General features: G+C 37.1%; 1 protein-coding gene across 4 annotated transcripts in view; it reads left to right on the top strand.

The window, feature by feature from the left end:
• TBC1D23 (TBC1 domain family member 23) overlaps positions 1–19,287 on the top strand; it is a 68,571-nt gene that overhangs the window by 26,347 nt on the left and 22,937 nt on the right. For 3 of the 4 annotated variants that reach the window (XM_036018010.1, XM_028503969.1, XM_028503977.2), the window contains 6 exons: positions 5,039–5,162; positions 8,522–8,646; positions 8,730–8,776; positions 9,680–9,783; positions 14,670–14,792; positions 16,904–16,996. In XM_036018010.1, the coding sequence (XP_035873903.1) occupies positions 5,039–5,162; positions 8,522–8,646; positions 8,730–8,776; positions 9,680–9,783; positions 14,670–14,792; positions 16,904–16,996 (616 nt within the window). The remainder of the gene's footprint in view (positions 1–5,038; positions 5,163–8,521; positions 8,647–8,729; positions 8,777–9,679; positions 9,784–14,669; positions 14,793–16,903; positions 16,997–19,287) is intronic. The other variant, XM_036018011.1, reaches the window with a different exon arrangement.

The raw sequence follows: 19,287 nt of genomic DNA, 5'->3' as shown, positions 1-19,287 counted from the left end.
AACCAGTGACCCTGTGGTTCTCAGGCCGGCGCTCAATCCATTGAGCCACACCAGCCAGGGCTGATTATAAACCTTTTTTTAAGGATTCTTTAGTTAAAAATTTATGTTTTTAGAGTACCATATTTTGCTGTGTATAATGTGCACCCATGTTTTTTATGCACATTGTACACCGGATTATTATGCCCAATGGATGTAAACATTCTATCCATGTATAATGTGCATCCTTATTTTTCCCTCAAAAATTTGGGCAAAAAAGTATATTACACATGGCAAAATATGGTATATACAAGTATATATGTAGCATAATGCTATACTTTTTCAGTGATATCTTCACCTATAAAATAAAAATAGCATTATACTGTATAAGTGAAAAGTAAAAATTTTGGAGTGTGACAGCGAGTGACGTGCTGGAGTCTTAGTTTTAGAAATACAGACACAAACAAGTAATCAGAAGTGTACTGAGTGTGAGGAAGGTGAAATAGCACTACGAGAACGTATAATAAAGGTGGCCAAACCTGCCTTTGAGATCAGGTATGGCTTCCCAGGACAAGTGACACTTAAGCTGAAACTAGACAGATGTGTAAGTGGTTGGGTGTTGGGACGGTAAGTGGTGGGGGTGGCACTCATGAGGCCAGAAAGAATCCTTGTAGTAGCCAGTGCTATGGATCAGGTAGTCAGGATTTTAGAGCCAAAACTTTCAACATCATCTAAACCAGTGGTTTGGCTTCACACTGAACCTTGGGTACAAATTGGAATCATTGGGGCTGCTCTTAAAAACCTGATGCCTGTTTGCAACCTGATAATTAAGTCAGATCTCTGAGGAGAGCACGCAGGCATCAGTGTTTAAAAGCTTCTAAGTTGATTACAGCATGCAGCCAACGTAGAGAACTGCTCTTCTGGAGCTTGGTAGTTAAATGAGTACCATTTTTTACTACTCTCTGTGGTAACACACTGTATTAACTGTGGGTCACAGGTGGCAAACACAAGGTCCACAGGCCAAATCTAGCTCTTCACTTTGGCTTATCCAGCCCAGCACCTTGTTTCTGCCCAGCGGCAGTGCGTAGCTCTCGCTTAGCTGTTAAGGAATAGTTACATTTATGTATCCTAAAGTGAGTTTGACACCCCTGCTGTAGGTGCTTTGTGTATTTTTTCATTTAAATAGTGACCACTCTAGAGTAGGTATCTCTGATTTACAACTACAGAAAATGAAACAAAAAGAGATTAAATGATTTATCCAAGATTATACTTCTTGTGTGTGACTGAGTCAGGATTTGAACCTAAGTTTGAATGGACACCTGTGCTTTACTAATATGGTTCTCCACACTGGGTGCTTGTTAGAATCAACTGAAGACTTCCCCCCCACCTCCCCTTTTTTCTTTTTACTAATAGCTCTATAAGATATTATTCACATATCATAAAATTCATCCTTTTAGTATATACAATTCAGTGGTTTTTAGTATAGTCACAGAGTTGTGTGACTGTAACCACAATCATTTTTAGAGTATTTTTGTCACCTCAAAAGGAAATTGCATAACCCATTAGTAACCAACTCTCCATTTTCCTGCAACACTCTCAGCCCTAGACAGCCATTACTCTACTTTCTGCCTCTATAGATTTGCCTATTCTGGACATTTTACATAAATGGAATCATATAATATATGGTCTTTTGTGACTGCCTTCTTTCACTTAGCATAACATTTTAAAGATTTATCCATATTGTAGCATATATTATTATTTCATTTCTTTTTATTGCTAAAGACTATTTCATTGTATGCATATAAAACATTTTATTTACTCATTCAGCAGTTGATGGACATCAGGATTTTCACTTTTTGGCTGTTAGGAATAGTACTGCTGTGAACATTTGTGTACAAGTTTTTGTATGGACATGTAATTTCATTTCTCTTGGGTATATACCTAGGGTGGAATTGCTGGACCATATAATAACTCTGTGGTTAACCTTTTGAGGAAGTGCCAGACATTTGCACAACAATTGCGTCTTTTCACATTTGCCATCAGCAGTGAATGAAGATCCCAATTTCACCACATCCTCATCAACACTTGTTTTTTTTTTTTACTATAGCCATACTAATAATGATTGTTAAGTGATATATTATTATGGTTTTGATTTGTATTTCTCCTACAGGTAAAGATCTTGAACATCTTTTCTTGTCCTTAGTGATGATTTGTGTATCTCCTTTGGAGACATGTTTGTTCAGTTGAAGAACTTTTAAAACATGCTGGTCCTTGAAGTTTCAGATATAAGCAGATGAGTTAGAGGCTAGGTGTGGATATATTTTAAAAACTCAGGTGATTCTAATATATGCCAGAGTGGAGAACCTCTTTACTATCTTGAAGCCATAGTGCTTCCTGTAAAGAAAACAGACCCCAAGATTCCAGGACACACAGCTAAGGTCATGGTAGATCCAAGACTGGAATTCATATTTGGGAAATAGTTATACTACGTCTCTTAACTGCTTATATTTTAGCACCTCTCAGCATAACAGAGCTAGTAAGAGCAAGGGGCATGAGGTTCCAGCTTTCTTTATAGAGACTGTTGGTGGTGGATTATAGCTAATAATAGAGGGGGAAAGTAATGTTGAGCTGTGTAACACACTGTCTTGTCAGGTTCCTCCAGTTAACTGTTTTCATGAGTTCTACCTGTAACATAGTACTTCAGCCAGAGTCAGTGTTAATGCCCTTGGTTGGAACACAACTCTGCAAAATTGTGCTAGAGGAACTCCATTATAATAACATCTTTTTATTGCAGATTCAGATGTAATGTGGATAGAATTCTATCAAGCACAGTGCCTTGTAGGAAAAAGTAACTTCGCAGTACACAGATATTAAATGAATAGGTGCTGTTGCAATCAGAGGCTGACTCTCTGAGATGTCCCACTTTTTCTGAAGATGAGACCACAAACTAGGCACTTGTTCCTATAATGTATACCCCTACTCAGTCTATAAGCATTGCATTGATAAAGTAGGGAAAGTATTTAGACTAAGGAGAAGATAATCTTCAGTCTCTGGCACCTGAATTATCAACCTAGGGCCTTTCTACACAACTTCACTGCCAAACTGCAGTATTAAAAAATGGCAGATAGTCATACCAAAGCCTGGCATTGACCTCAGGTCTTGGATTTGTAGAACTTATTTTTTCTTCCCACTTGAATAGCATTTTAAAACATACATAACGTACAGAGTAATATTGAATGTAAACTGTAGTTGAAAAATAAAAATAATAAAACAAAAACATGATGCTTTTATGTTAAAACTGTGCCATTCATTTCATTAATTCTTTTGCATGAAGCCTTTTACCTTAATTTCTTTACAGTTTGCTTTTTTAGACTATACCCCTACCAAAATACCACTTGTTAAAATATCAAATTACATATATGGAAGGGTAGTATGGGATACTTTTTAAAAATATTTTATTTATTTATTTTTAGAGAGAGGGAAAGGGAGAGAGGAAGAGAGGGAGAGAAGTGTCAAGTGTGGTTGCCTCTTGCACATCCCCCACTGGGGGCCTGACCAGAGACCCAGGCATGTGCCCTGACTGGGAATCAAACCAGTGACCCACTGGTTTACTGGCCCGCACTCAATCCACTGAGCCACACCAGCCAGCATGGATAATTTTTTTTTAATGTTTCAGAGGCATACTTAATCTCCTGTCCTTTTTAAAAAAGGTTTTATTTATTTATTTTTGAAGAGAGGGTAAGGGAGGGAGAAAAAGAAGAAGAGAAAATATCGATGTGAGAGAGGAACATTGATCAGTTATCCTCTCATAGTGCCCCAATTGGGCAGTGAACTCACAAGCCAGGCATGTGCCCTGACTGGGGATCACACCAACAACCTTTTGCTTTGCATGATGATGCCCAACCAACTGAGCCACATTGGTCAGGGCAGGCATAATTGTTTGATACCCAATTTCTGTGTACAAGTCTTAGTTTCATCACTTCTTAGATAAGTGACCTTGGGTGAACTACCTAGCCTTAGTTTTCTCATCTGTACAATAGAGGAAATACTAGTGTCTATTTCATAGGGTTGCTTTTAAAGATTACCTGAGATAACTGTAAAGTTCCTGTTAAGTGTCTAGCAAGTGGTATTTCCTCAATATAAAGGGACTTTTATTATGATGACCTGTACTTTGACTTGTTTATGTTTTTACTAATTTATTTAGACATACGGGAACAAGGAAAGACATGGGATGGTTATTCAGTAAGATGAGTGTTTGGCACCTCCTAGAATTCACATAAAGCACCTGGTACCCAGGCCACTTAAAAAAGCTTCTAAGGCTCTTCTAAGTGTGTCTATTCTGAAATGTTCAGCTGGCCATTTCAGACTTGTACCTTTGCTGAAGGACAGTACTAATTGTGTGCATTAACTGTGGAGCTTACCTGAAGCCTTCTTAGGAGTTTCTTCTTTTGGGACAGGAGAAAAAGAGGGCTGAACTTCTTCAGGACTCTCAAGATCTCCATTTGGGATCCAGAACTTACCAAACTACCCTAAGTAGTCCTGCTGTTTTCAGTGGTCCCTGTAGAGCTTTTTTTTTTTTTTTTTTTTTTTTTTTTTTTTTTTTTTTTTTTTTAAGATTTTATTTTATTTTATTTTTAGGGAGGGAAGGGAGGGAGAGAGAGAGAAAGAGAGAAAGAAACATCAATGTGTGGTTGCTGGGGGTTATGGCCTGCAACCCAGGAATGTACCCTGGCTGGGAATCGAACCTGGGACACCTTGGTTCCCAGCCCACGCTCAATCCACTGAGCTACGCCAGCCAGGGCAAACTTTTGTTAGAGTACTGCCTGGGTTCACCTGGGGAGAATCTCCCTAGACTTAGCTATGGACCTGCTGTTTCTGTGATACAAATTTTCTGTCAAATCACGTCCATTAGATGTTAGTAAGAGAGCTCTGCCTGGTTGTAGACTCGTATTCAGGTGTTCTAGGAGTAGGGAGAGGAGGCGTACATTACAGGAGGGTTGGTTACTGATTTGATCATTTCTGACCTATTAATGCAAGAAACCTGTCTTCTCTTGTCTTCTAGGGATTGTTCCCTGAAGGGGAGACCGTTTCATCTTTTCCGATTACTCATCCAGTACCATGAACCTGAGCTTTGTTCTTTTCTTGATACAAAGAAAATTACTCCAGACTCCTATGCACTCAACTGGGTAATAAAGTGAAAGTAGGAACACTTAATGAAAAATAGATTTCTACAAAACTATAGTTAGGGGTTTTTTTCCCCAAGGAAAAGGAAGAAAGTACTTAATTATAGACCATTACTGCTTAAATCAAAGGAGTAAAATTATTGGCACTTCATCAATAGCTTGTTTTGCTCCTCACTTATGTTAGTGCAGATTATTTAACATGAAGGTTAGTGTTTTGTTGTTTTACAATGAAATATGTCACATATTTATGAGGTCTGTCCAGAAGGTATTGGGTCATGTAATATGAAAAATTAAGACATTTATTGAAGAAGATACAAGATACAAGAAACATTGTACATAGAACAATGATGCCTCAGTCCCCTTCAAAGTAGGCACTTTGGGACTTCACATAGTTCTCCCGGTCACCATCAGCTACCCTGTTGTAGTTTCCTGAATCTCGCCAATGGTCTGAAATCTCTTCCCTTTCAAAGGTGATTTTAGTTTTGGGAAAAGCCAGAAGTCACAGGGCATCAAATCTGGGCTGTAGGGGTGCTGAGTGATGTTTCGCCAAAAAACCCTGCATGAGCTGTGATGCATGAGCGGGATTGTTGTTGTGATTGCCCATAGCTGCAGCCATCTGATCATTGGAATAGTTTCATGGAGGAATGTTCAAGCTCAGTACACAACTTGATGCAGAGTTGTGGCTTTACTCACTCAGTCATTTTTAATGTGATAACCAGACAATATACATGCTCACTGAACAGCAGCTACTGCCCCCACTGACTAGTATAGTGGAGTCGTCATTGTTTAGGCATGTGCATTCCAGTCCACTCTCTTTGGCTGCCAGGTCACATGGATGTCATGCAAATTGTTCTCGTTACATTACTAATGACTGGAAATTTCCCAGACAGACCTCATATATATGTATATACGTATATACACAAATATACATAAATACAGACATATAACCATATGTATGTAATATATGATAACTGTCAGTTCACTTTAAAACTTAGACGTGATATTCAACAATGAAAATTACTTAAAATATCAAATGATTAATATAAAAGAATACAAAGTATATCTCACTGCTCTGACATCCTATATTTGTATTTTCAGTGGGAGGTCTTATTTAAGATCATGGTTTTCAAACCTTTTGGTCTCAGGACCACTAATAAATACACAGCATTTATTGAGAATCCACTGTTTATATGGATTGTGTTGACTAGAAATTAAAATTAAGAAGTCTTTATTATTCATTTATTAACTTATTTAGAAGTGATGATAATCTGTTACATGTTAACATAAATACCTTCCTTTTTCAATAAAAAGTAACTTTTTCAGAAAATAGAATAGTCGCATTGTTTTATATCTTGTAAATTTCATTAATATTTGGCTAAATCACAGACAGGTAGATTTTCATATCTTCTGGATTCAGTCAGTGATACGACCACATGTAACCTTTGAAAAATTCTATTGTTTGTAAGAGGATGAGTATGAAAAAGGCAAATAAAATCCAAGTATTATTAAGAAAATAGTTTTGACATCATGGACTTCCCCATAAATCCTCTTGGAGACTCCCAGGCCTCTCAAACCACAGTTTGAGAACTGATCTTCTAGGTGTAATTTAAGATCTTTCTAAAACCATGATTGGGTGCTAGAAAATATATATTCAAAAATTAACATATTCCATGATCGTGTCTTACCTAACCAGGAAATTCCATTTCTGTCACTATTAACTGTGTGATTTAAGATAGCCTCTGAGCCTCGGTTTCTTCATCTGTAAAATGGGAATGATAATAGGACCTATCTTAGATGGTCAGGGGATGAGTTAGCAATCAAGAAATGCTGAGAGAATCCTAACTGATTTGAACTCTGTCCTATTAAATCTGAAACTATAGCAGCCTATTCTTTAGTTCCCTGTTGGCTACAGTCTTATCACTTTGAGTTAAAATGATAAAATACCTATAAAATTGTAGCTTCTCTGAGACTCATATGTTGACATTAACTACTTATTTGTCTTGAAATAAGAGACTATTTTTTTAGCATTCTAATACCTAATAGAGATCTCTCTGGTCATGTCATGCATAGGAAATGCCATTTCTGTTGCTAGTACTCAGTGCTCTTAGCAGATTTTAACTGAGTACTAAAAGGACTGGTGTCTCTTCAGTTGATGCCCCAAATAGTTCATTTTTGCTACTAATATCATATCTATAGAATGGAGTCTTTTCTTTTTAATCATGAGGTGAAATAAAACTAATTCATAAGCCCTGAAAACCTGTTACTATGCACAGTGCAATGGTAGTTTTAGTTTAGCTGAGTGAGGTTAATGATCACCATATATTGCCATTCCTTTTGTATTTGCATCTTCTAATCTGTATTTGTAATAGTAATTTTTAAACAATAACAAAAAATACCACTACTATTATGTAGTAGTGGTATTTAAAAGTTTTGTGCTCAAGTGTAGTGGTAGTTACATGGGCTGTGGCATCTTAAGTGTTTATTCTAGTCCAAATACCACCACTCACTAGCTCTGTGAACTTGGGAATGTTATTTAACACATCTGTTCCCTCACTTATAAAACAGGGAGAAAAAAATTTTTTTTCAAGGCCTGTTATGTGAATATTTAATACTATGACGGTAGCTTAGTACCTGGCTTAAAATATGTGTTCCCATTAGCTGCCTTTAGCCATTAAAAATGTTTTAAATTTACACCTCTATATGGAATTGTTTCTGTACCTAATGAAAATAGAAAGTATCACTGAATTCACAATTTTAAAGCACAGTTGGGCTTTAGATAAACTTATGCATTAGCAATTTTTTTTATTTAGAAGAGAAAACCACAGAGCTTCTGAAACCCACTGAAGGATATAAATGTTGTCTCATCTATTTCAAATGATATACAAGTATATTTTGAGAGCAATTCACATTTATATTGTCATCAAATTTGGGGGGGATGCTTTTAAATTACAATGTTTGAGTCTCACAATTATAAGTCCTGGAATAGTTATGCTAGTTATCCTTAGTTCAGTGGGATATCATGTTAGTTATTATCCTGTGGCAGATATGTGACAGTTACCTTAGGTATTCTTACAACAATGTAAGAAAATGGGTAGTAGTAATACTTTTGTTTTTAAATAGAAGTAGAAATGAAAGCTTTAAAGTTTGTTTTGTGCCCTAAGTCAGGCAGCTAGTAAGTGGCTCCATTGTGCTTTGAATCCCCATGTTGTGCCTTTGGATTATATATACTAAAATTAAAGTGCACATTAAATTTCAGGTGCAGACAATTTGATGTAATGTTACTCGTGCATTTGCTTTAATACTTTTAAAAAAACAAGTAATTTCTAACGATTTACATTTGTCATTTTATTGCCTGATTACAGCTTGGAAGCCTTTTTGCATGTTACTGTTCCATTGAAGTCACTCAGGCAATATGGGATGGATATCTACAACAAGCAGATCCATTTTTTATTTATTTCTTAATGTTAATAATCCTTGTTAATACAAAGTAAGTATCAAGTTGGTTAGATTTTTCTCCTCTATTCTCAGAGTACTCCGTTAATATTAACTCATTTGATTCTTTGTTTACAGAGAAGTTATTTTAGCACAGGAGTCAGACGGCAAAGAGGAAGTTATCCGTAAGTAGCATTTAATGTAGAAAAAACATTTCACCTCACTTAACTTTCTTAAACTCAGTTTCCCCACCTATAAATTAGTCTAAAAGAGCTCTGAGGTTCCCATTCAACTCTTACACACTCTTCAGGTACAAACCTTAGACTATTTTCCCCAGTTTTTCTACATTATTCATTCATTCATTCACATATGTTTTTTCACTTTTTCATTCCTTTCCATATACTATTCCTTTGCTTTCATTGTTCAAATAAAATGCCTTACCCTCCTCTCCTTTCTCTTCCTCCTGTCTCCCTCCCTTCCTTCCTCTTTTTCTCTCCCTCTTTCTTCCCTTCTTTCCTGTCCCCCTCCATCCCCAGCCCCCCTCTTCCTCAGTTTACCTTTCAATTCTCTGTTTTCTTTGTATCTCCATTGTGAAACCTTGGTTCTCCTTTTAGGTTCTGCCCACTCTAGCCCCCATACAGATTTAGTTATTTTCTTTCTACGTTGCCTGGCACTTGGTACTATCTGTATTATAGTGTTTATCTTGCTAAATTTTAATGATTTATTTTAGCTTTTCTCACACAAGACTAAGTTCCTTATATTAGTTTCTTAGTCATTTTTATTTCCATGGGACCTGGCACCTATTAGGTGTTTGTTAACTAGATAAATAACAGTATTTTGATCAAGGCTAAAGAATTTGATTTGATTGCTTGGCACCATCATTCACTAACAGAATTGCATTAATAGTTTCAGCTCCTCTGGGGACATCCACAACTTCCTAAATAGTTTTAGAGGCATCACAGTTGAGATACCTTTTATATAATTTTATTATATTGAGAACATTCTAGCTTTGATACATAAATAGTGTTCATTATTATATTCTTCATAAACAATTTTTAAATGTTGTTATGTCTATAATCCTATTTCAGAATTCTTGGAAAAAACTCCATCCAGTTTGAATCTAGAAGATATAGAAGACCTTTTCTCTCTGGCTCAGTATTATTGCAGTAAAACACCAGCTTCATTTAGGAAGGTATAAGACAAGAAATTCCCAACTATTTGGTATTTCCATTTTGCACATTGTTTTATTGTTTACATTGTATCCATTTTGGTTATTCAGATGTTGCAGTTTTGTGTGATTGTCCACTGTAAAGACTCTCCCTAGTGAAGGAACAAACAGATTAAAAAAGATGGTATAAAAATGTACTAAAATCATCTCACCTGTACTCTGATACTTATTATTTCTGATCATTAGAAAATTGACTATAAGATATTTCCTAAATTAGTGCTCTCAACTTTAAAAATTATATTACAAAAATCTAATGGAGCATGTATAATTATGCCTTCTTTATCTGTAATTCAGCTTTGCACAGCTTGACCGATGCAGAGCTGTCTTATAAGCAAAAAGGGTCACTTAGCCCCATAAACACCTAGACTCTTTCTCAGACCAGACAAATGCATTCAAGAGAAAGGACACCAGATTAGAAGCATGAGTGCTGTCAGGTCCTAGAAAGTAAAAGTCCAAGAAACAAAAGCTCATAGTGGAGGAGGTACAGAAGTACCTCAACAACTGGTGTACTGCACACAGGTTTGTCTGTGACCTTACGTGCCCATGAGAGCATTATTATTATTTTTTAAGACAACTTGCTAGTTGGTAGTTATGTCACTGAAACATCAAGATGAGGTTATGTTCAATGTAGCATGTTTTACAAGGCAGGTAAGAGGAATCTTTTAAGAACATTTCCCTTGAAACTCATTAATTTAAAAGGAGATTCTTTTTGTTTCTAGGAACTAATTTCAGCTATTTTATAATTGCCTTATGTAGATTGCCTCAGTTCCTAACAGTGTTGAATAAATCAGATGGTGGAATAGTGGTTTAGGATGTCGGGTGAAAAAGAAGTCTTATAATTTTTTTTCCATTTTTAAATCATTTTTATTTTTCAATTACCATTGACATACTTACTGTATTTGTCTCAGGTGTACAACCAGAGAGGTTATATATTGTATAACTTACTAAGTGATCATCCTGATAAATCTCACACCCATCTGACACAATAAATAGGTATTAGAATATTATTGACTATATTTTCTTTGCTGAACTTTACATCTCCTGACTGTTCTATAACAACCAATTTGTACTTCTTAATCCCTTCACCTTTTTCATCCTTCCCCCATCTCTCCTCCATATGTCAGCCATCAAAATGTTCTGTGTGTCTGTGAGTCTGTTCTGCTATTCATTTATTTTGTTCTTCAGATTCAGTTGAGAGATATGTATTTATTACATTTTCTTATTCATATTTTTTATCTTTTTTTCCTTCTTCATAAATAAAACCCCTTTAACATTTCATCTAATACTGGTTTGGTTGTGAAGAACTCCTTTAGCCTTTTCTTGTCTGGGAAGCTCCTTATATGTCCTTCAATTCTAAAGTGAAGCTTTGCTGGGTAGAGTAATCTTGATTATAGGCCCTTGCTTTTTATCACTTTGAATATTTCATATGCCATTCCTTTCTGACCTGCAAAGTGTCTGCTGAGAAATCAGCTGACAGTCTTACAGGAGCTCCCTTGTAGGTAACTAACTGCTTTTAAGATTATCTCTTTGTCTTTATGCCCTGGCTGGTGTGACTCAGTGGACTGAGTGCTGGCCTGTGAACCAGAGGGTGGCTGGTTTGATTCCCAGTCAGGGCACATGCTTGAGTTGCAGGCCAAGACTCCAGTAGGAGGTGCTTGAGAGGCAACCACACATTGACATTTCTCTCTCTCTCTTTCTCCTGTCTAAAAATACGTAAATAAAATCCTAAAAAAAAAAAAGATTCTCTCTTTGTCTTCAACCATTGCGTTTGAATTATGATGTGTCTTGGAGTGGGCCTCTTTGCATCCATCTTGTTTGGGACTCTGTGCTTCCTCGACTTGCATGTCTATTTCTTTCACCAAGTTAGAGAAGTTTTCTCTCATTATTTTTTCAAATAGATTTCCAATTTCTTGCTCTTTCTCTTCTCCTTCCAGCACCTTGATGACATGAATGTTGGTATGCTTGAATTTGTCCCAGAGGCTCCTACTAGAATTCTGCATCTAGTAGATTGCTTGTCTCCATTTTATTTAGTTCTGTTCTTTCATTTGGAACAAGTTTCTTTGTCTCATTTGCAGCCTCCCTGCATTTGTTTCTGTGTTTTAGGTAGAGCTGCTGTGTGTCTCCCAGGCTTCATAGAGTGGCCTGATGTAGTAGGAGTTCTGTACATTCCAGTGGCACAGCCTCCATGATCACCCTAGCTGGGCACTTAGGGTGCATCCCCTGTGTGGGTTGTGTATACCCTCCTCTTTTAGTTGAGCCTTGATTGCTATTGGCACATCAATAGGAGTGGTTTACCCCCAGGTGGATCAGCTGCAAGAACTGGCCTTGACCACCAACCACTGACCTCTGACCACTGTGGAGGATCAACTGTACAAGAGAAGGACTTACTTCATCAGGGTTCTGGTGCCTGCTGAGTCTGCCCCTTAAGTGTGTTGCACACACTTGTGGAGGTGGTTGAGTGGTAATTCTTCGATCTGTTCTGAAGCTGTCCACTGGATGTACTGGCTCTGAGGCCTCCAGGGAGGTGGCAAGCCAAGATCAGCCACTACCTCTGTTTTGCCCCAGGGCCACCCTCCATGAGCTACAAAGCAATCTGCAGATAGTTGTACTTGTGCTGGGCTTAGAGGTGCTGAGGCGAGGCCAAGCAGCAAACCAAAGTCCGCTGTTGCTAGTGCTAGGGCTGGGACCACTTAATGACAGGTACGAGGCAGGCTGAGGCCAAATGTTGCTTATTTCAGAGATTTTAGGAAAATCTGAAGCATGAGCCAAGACAGGCCATTCGAATGGAAAAGCCACTGGAAACAGCTTGGGTGGGCCTGCAAGTGGGGTGGGGCAGAGTCTCAGGGAATCAGCAAGGCTGCGCAAACAGTATGAGCCAGGTTGATGGAGTTTTGAATATGACTCCCACTTGTTGGTTCTGTGTGGGGAGGGCTCAGAAAAGGAACAATGGCGTCTGCCAGCACTTATTTTTTTTAATGGCTTTTTTTAAGTATACTGTATCGATTATGCTATTACAGTTGTCCCATTTTTTCTTTTTATTTTCCTCCTCCATGCACACCCCCTTCCACCAATATCCACCCCCCAACCTTAGTTCATGTCCGTGGGTTGTATATATAAGTTCTTTGGCTTCTCCATTTCCCATACTATTCTTAACTTACCCCCTGTCTATTTTGTACCTACCATTTATGCTTCTTATTCCCTGTACTTCCCCCCCATTCTCACTCCTTCCCTTCCTCACTGATAACCCTCCATGTGATCTCCATTTCTGTGATTCTGTTCCTGTTCTAGTTCTTTGCTTTGTTTGTTTTTGTTTTTTAGGTTCAGTTCGTAGTTGTAAGTTTCTTATTATTTTACTGTTCATAGTTTTCGTCTTTTTCTTACATAAGTCCCTTTAATATTTAACATATAATAAGGGCTTGGTGAAGATGAACTCCTTTAACTTGACCTTATATGGGAAGCACTTTGTCTGCCCTTCCATTCTAAATGAAAGCTTTGCTGGATAGAGTAATCTTGGATGGAGGTCCTTGCCTTTCATGACTTGGAATACTTCTTTCCAGCCCCTTTTTGCCTGCTAGGCTTCTTTTGAGAAATCAGATGATAGTTGTTAGGGAACTCCTTTATAGGTAACTATCTCCTTTCCTCTTGCTGCTTTTAAGATTCTCTCCTTCTCTTTAATCTTGGGTAATGTAATTATGATGTGCCTTGGTGTGTTTCTCCTTGGGTCCCACTTCTTTGGGACTCTGAGCTGCCTGGACTTCCTGGAAGTCTTTTTCCTTTGCCAGGTTGAGGAAGTTTTCCTTCATTACTTTTTCAAATAAGTTTTCCATTTCTTGCTCTTCCTCTTCTCCATCTGGCATCCCTATGATTTGGGTGTTGGAACATTTAACAGAGGTTCCTAAGCCTCTCCTCATTTTTTTGAATTCTTGTTTCTTCATTCTGTTCTGGCTGAATGTTTGTACCTTCCTTCTGCTCCAAATCATTAATTTGAGTCCAGGTTTCCTTCCCTTCACTGTTGGTTCCCTGTGCATTTTCCTTTATTTCACTTTTCATAGCCTTCACTTCTTCCTCTATTTTGTGTCCATACTCAGTCATTTCTGTGAGTATCCTGATTGCCAGAGTTTTGAACTCTGTACCTGATAGGTTGGCTATCTCTTCATCACTTAGTTCTTTTCCTGGAGTTTTGATCTGTTCTTTCACTTAGGCCACATTTCTTTTCTCAGAGCACCTATTACGTTGTAACAGGCGGAGCCATAGGTATTCATCAGGATAACCTACTTCTCTGTGTTGTGGCACTGTATATGGGGAGGTGTTTGAGAGGGAACAATGCCCCTTGGTCAGCTCTCGCCCTGCTTTTAGCCACTTCCCCTGCTATCCACAAGGAAATTGGGCCCTTCTCGTTCTGATTGCTGGTGGTTTGGTTTATGTACATTCTAGGACCCCTATCTGAGGTGGCTCTGGAAAATGGTTTTTCTGTAGTTTAGTTGTAATTCAATGTGGTTGTGGAAGCAGGTGTGTACTGCATTTATCATCTTCCCCAGAAATCTTATCCTTTACTTTTCAGTTTTATTAAGAGGAACAGCTTTTATTCTTCAGATATAGTGAATAACTGTAGAGTATGTTGTTTCATTTCTCTCATTTTGTGTGAATTCTGACAGGGACTTTGTATGTAGTCTTTTTATAGCTTTTAGCGTACAAGATTTGAGATGATATATTAAGTTTTATAAGTCACACCACTCAAGGATGTTATATAGTTATTTCTCCTTTTATCATGATTTATTAAGAATAGTTTTAGGAAGAAAATTTGATTTTGTTTTTTCTTTATAGTGTTTTAAAGTTTTCTCTTCAAATAGGATAATCATCACCTATTTGGTAGTACTTTGTTGGGAATTAAGGATGACGATGCAGACCTGAGTCAGGCTCTTTGCCTGGCCATCTCGGTGTCAGAGATCCTCCAAGCAAATCAGCTTCAGGGTGTAAGTAAAGGATACCCACAGTTTTGTCAGAGGACTGTACCCTTGAAATGTTAGGAACCAACATTTCCTTTATGTTTGTTGATTTCCACAAATTAATTTACTGCAAAAATGTTGTCATTTTGCTTTTTTTTTTTGATGTGCTGAATCTTCTGTCCAGTCATTTTTATTATTTTTTAAAGATTTTTATTTATTAGAGGGAGGGGAAGGGAAGGTGAAAGAGAGGGAGAGAAATACTATTTGGTTGCCTCTCATACATGCCCCAATTGGGGACTAAACCTGCAACCCAGGTATGTGCCCTGACCAGGAATCGAACCAGGGACCTTTCACTTTGGGGAATGATGTTCAACCATCTGAGCCACACTATTCAGGGCCAGGTAGTCATTTTTAAACTGCTAATGTTGGCACTATTTTCATTGTCAGCAACGAATTATTTTAATGCCAATTTTTGTAAATTGTTAAACTTTTTTCACTTTACCAAAACAACTTAATGGTGTGTGAAGTACTTAGAAGTGAATTTAGCATCTAACGGTTAAATTCTGAGCTGTTACACAACTAATTGAATTACATAGTTAAACACGGTAAAGCATATAGCAAAGGAGAATTGAGGAAATACACCATATTTTTTTTGTCTATTGCTTTCTTCATGAAAATCTAATGAACTCGTTCTTCATTATATGATGTGTTCTTTATTACTTGATATGGACCCCAATTCGTGGGGTCCGCCACATTGTGGATGAGACACAAGACATTCACACAGACTACCGAGTCCTGTGGAGGAAAATGTGAGCATGGCTTTTCTCTCAAGGAGAGCAAAAGCTGTGGCCCTCGCTGTGACAGGCCTTTATTGGGTTTCTCAGCACAGTACATGATGGTCTTCATTTACTATGCACAGGTTTGCTTTAGGTGGTTACCTTTTACAGAAAACAAAGGAGCGGATGCCACTTGTCACATCACAGAAAAAGGATATTTGCAAATGAAAAGGGAAAAGTAGTTGAACCAGTTACACTTGTCCTTGGAAGGTTTAGCATGGATTTTAGGAAGTTACTTTTCAGTAAAGGTTTGCTGCCTCAATTCAGGGTGAGGGAGTTTTAGCAAAAGTGAGTCTCAAAGTGGCCTAGATACATTGCAGGCCTGATTCCCCATGGGAAAGCCTATCCATGGGCGTGGGTCCTGTGCATCTCCAAGTGGGAGCTGGGTCCACACCATGTAGCACGATCTCCTACAATGACTAGTATTGCAACATTTACCCATATATGTGTGTATTTGGAGTGTGTAATGTTTTTCCAAATGGAGGAAGAAGAATGGACATGGGAAAATGCCTTTGACACTAGATCTTTTTAAAACAAATAATTCACATTTTTTATTAGAACTATTATTTAAAAACAAATGGAGCCCTGACTGGTGTGGCTCAGTTGTTTGGGTGTTATTCTATGAACTGAAAAGTCGCCTGTTCGATTCTTGGTCAGGGCACATGCCTGGGTTGCAGACCAGGTTTCCAGTTGGGGGCATGCAAGAGGCAACCAATCAATGTTTCTCTCCCTTTTTCTCCCTTCCTTCCTCTCTCTCTAAAAATAAATAAAATTTTTTAAATGAAAATATGTAATCTAGTTTAATGAGACCCATGTGAATTTCTTCAGTTCAAACTGGCATTTGAGAACCTCCTTCACCCACCAAAATAATTTTTAGTTCTTGTGTGAATTTAATTGTTGATAAGTTTGTAGATTTATTTGCAGAAACAGGAATTGTATCTAGATCTGTGTTTGTAACTGTTTTTTTTAAAACATATTATTTTTAACATAATAGATATTAAATTTGAATGTACTGTAATTAGTTTTATAGTTCAAACTGACATTATCTTGCTTTGTATTTTAAGACTTCCTGGTCAATAACAGTATATACAAAATGTTTTAACTGTTTAAAATGAAGAAAATTTTTTAGGATCTTGAGGTAATTTTCTAGCACCTGTACTGATTGGATCCTTCTGACTTTTTGTGAGATCAGTTTTTTAATAAACTTGTTTCTCCTCCTTTGGTGAATTGTTAGTACTGTATTGTGTAAAATGTAACTCTCATGGCAAATTCCAGTACATCAAAAAGTTGTTTCTTTCTTAGGAAGGAGTCCGCTTCTTTGTGGTGGATTGCCGTCCTGCAGAACAGTATAATGCTGGGCATTTATCAACTGCTTTTCACTTAGATTCAGATCTGGTTAGTATTAATGCTTATTAAAAATTTATTTTAATTAAGAATTTTTTTCTTTAGCCCATTAATATACATGTACCTAATTAGAGGTGTTTTTCTTTCTGCTTAAGGAGGGAGTCTCTGCCCTTATGATAAACAGTATTGCTCTCGGGTTGCCTTTTCACCCAGGACACCCTCTGGTCATGATGAAAACATTGTTTACTGTGGCTTACCATTGCCATGTCAGTAAATTCTAAGCTTCTTACTAAAGTTACCTGATGTAGCACTTAGCATAGTGCCTTGCACCTAGTAAATATTAGCTCTTATTATAACTGGATAATTATTCTAAAAGTTTTTATTATAAGCCTTTTTTTCCATCATAAGTACTTATGCACAAAATAAACTAATTTAATAAGGGTAGCACTGGCATATAGGTGCTGTGTTGTTAAATCGCTGTCCTTGGGCCACTTTAATTGAAGAAGTAGATGAAATAGTGAAATATTGCCATGGCCAGCATGGCTTAGTTGGTTGGTGTGTGGTCCAATAACCGAGGGGTTGCTGGTTTGATTCCTGATCAGGCACATGCCTGGGTGTGGACTCAGGCCCTGATTAGGGCGTGTGCAAATGATGTTTCTCCCTCACATCTCATTTTTCCCTCTCGCTCTGTCTCTCTCACCCCCCCTCTTTCTCCCCCTTCCCTCCCCTCTCTCAAATGAGAATAAAATAAACCTTAAATAGTTAAGTATTGTCAGAGATGCTTAGAGCAGTTGGTAGACCTATGACTAACATCATTTAAGCCATTCTGGGGTTATTAGAGCCTCAGGGAAAGGGAAGACAGACAGAACATGAACCACTTTCTGTGATGGGGCAATATGTGCTTTTCCCAGCTTGTCTGAAAAAGTTAACTGAGGCGGAAAAGCATGTAGAAGGGCCTAGGTGGTGTTAAGAGGAAGCTCATGGAAATGGAGATAAAACAACGCAGAGAGTTTTAGGTGCCATAGGTGAAGTAGAAAGTCCTAGCTTGTTTGCATCCTGAAAGTGAACTCTGCCTTTCTCTTCCTTGATTTATCCAGGAAGACTTAGATGGTTTTAAAATTTACTAAAGTGATTCATGAATACTTGAATGAAAAAATTCAAAGAGAATTTCCAGAGTTAACTATTAACAGCTTTCTTAATCTTCCAGATCCTTAATATGTATTTACATGTTCACTTTTTTCACTTGCATTTTCACCTGGTAACTCACTTAACAGTTTCTTAGAGATCTTTGCATTTAAGTACTACTTTTCAATGGCTGTATAATACCCCATGGTACAGCTATACCAGCTATACCTTAATTGACCTTTTTGATTGATGTACATTTGGGTTGTTTTCAGTTTTTTTATAATAACCAGTGCAGTTTACATCCTTATACATATATTGTGAACTCTTGCAAATACTTCTGTAAGATAGAGAGGTGTGGGTATAGAATATATTACTAGAGACTACAGTATTGCTCTTTAAAAAGACTGAACCAATTTATACTTTACAACTGTTTATGAAAATGATTGTTTCTTGCCATCAGCATTACTGGACATTACCAATTGTTTTTTATTTTAAAAGAATGATAGATGAAAAACAGTGCTAAGTACTGCTGATGTTAAGCATCTTTTTGTGAGTATGATGTTTGTGTGTTTTTTATAATGTGCATCTATGGTTTGTCCATTTTTCTATTGGATTTTCACTGCTTTTTTAATGTTGTCTCAGTATAGTAGCTTCAAAAAAATTGTAGTTACTGACATATGTGTTTCCTTGAGGGTAAAAAATTAATTTTTTCATTTTTTATCTGTAATGTGTAGATTAGGGCTCATAAATAAAAGGCTTCTGCTATTTCTGGCTATCTTCTAAGAAATATTAATATATGACTTGCCATGTGAGTGGGAATAAAAAATATAGCTTGTTTTAGATATATTGTTTTTAGTCTTGGGCCATTCTACTCAGTGTTAAACTTTTCTTGTCATGACACCTAAGGAACACTAGTTTGTTGTTTAAGAAATAAACAATAAGTGCACATTTTTTTCTAGAATGTTTTCTTTGTATAATGGTATCTCTATACCATGGCCCACCATACAGCCAATTTAATCAGAAATTCCTTTGAATTTTCAACTTCTGCTTTAACATATTATATACATTTATATATATTTCTTTTTTCTTATCCTAGGGATTTTATTTATAAGAGCCTCTTCTTTTTATTTGTTCTCATGGGGGATATTTAAATGTTTTTTTTCCCCTGGAAAAATATTTCAGATTTTACAAATGTTTGTGAAACACAGGCTTGGCAT

Source organism: Phyllostomus discolor, chromosome 2 (assembly GCF_004126475.2).
Source record: "Phyllostomus discolor isolate MPI-MPIP mPhyDis1 chromosome 2, mPhyDis1.pri.v3, whole genome shotgun sequence".
NCBI classification, from domain to species: domain Eukaryota; kingdom Metazoa; phylum Chordata; class Mammalia; order Chiroptera; family Phyllostomidae; genus Phyllostomus; species Phyllostomus discolor.
This window is presented reverse-complemented; position numbering and strand designations above follow the sequence as displayed.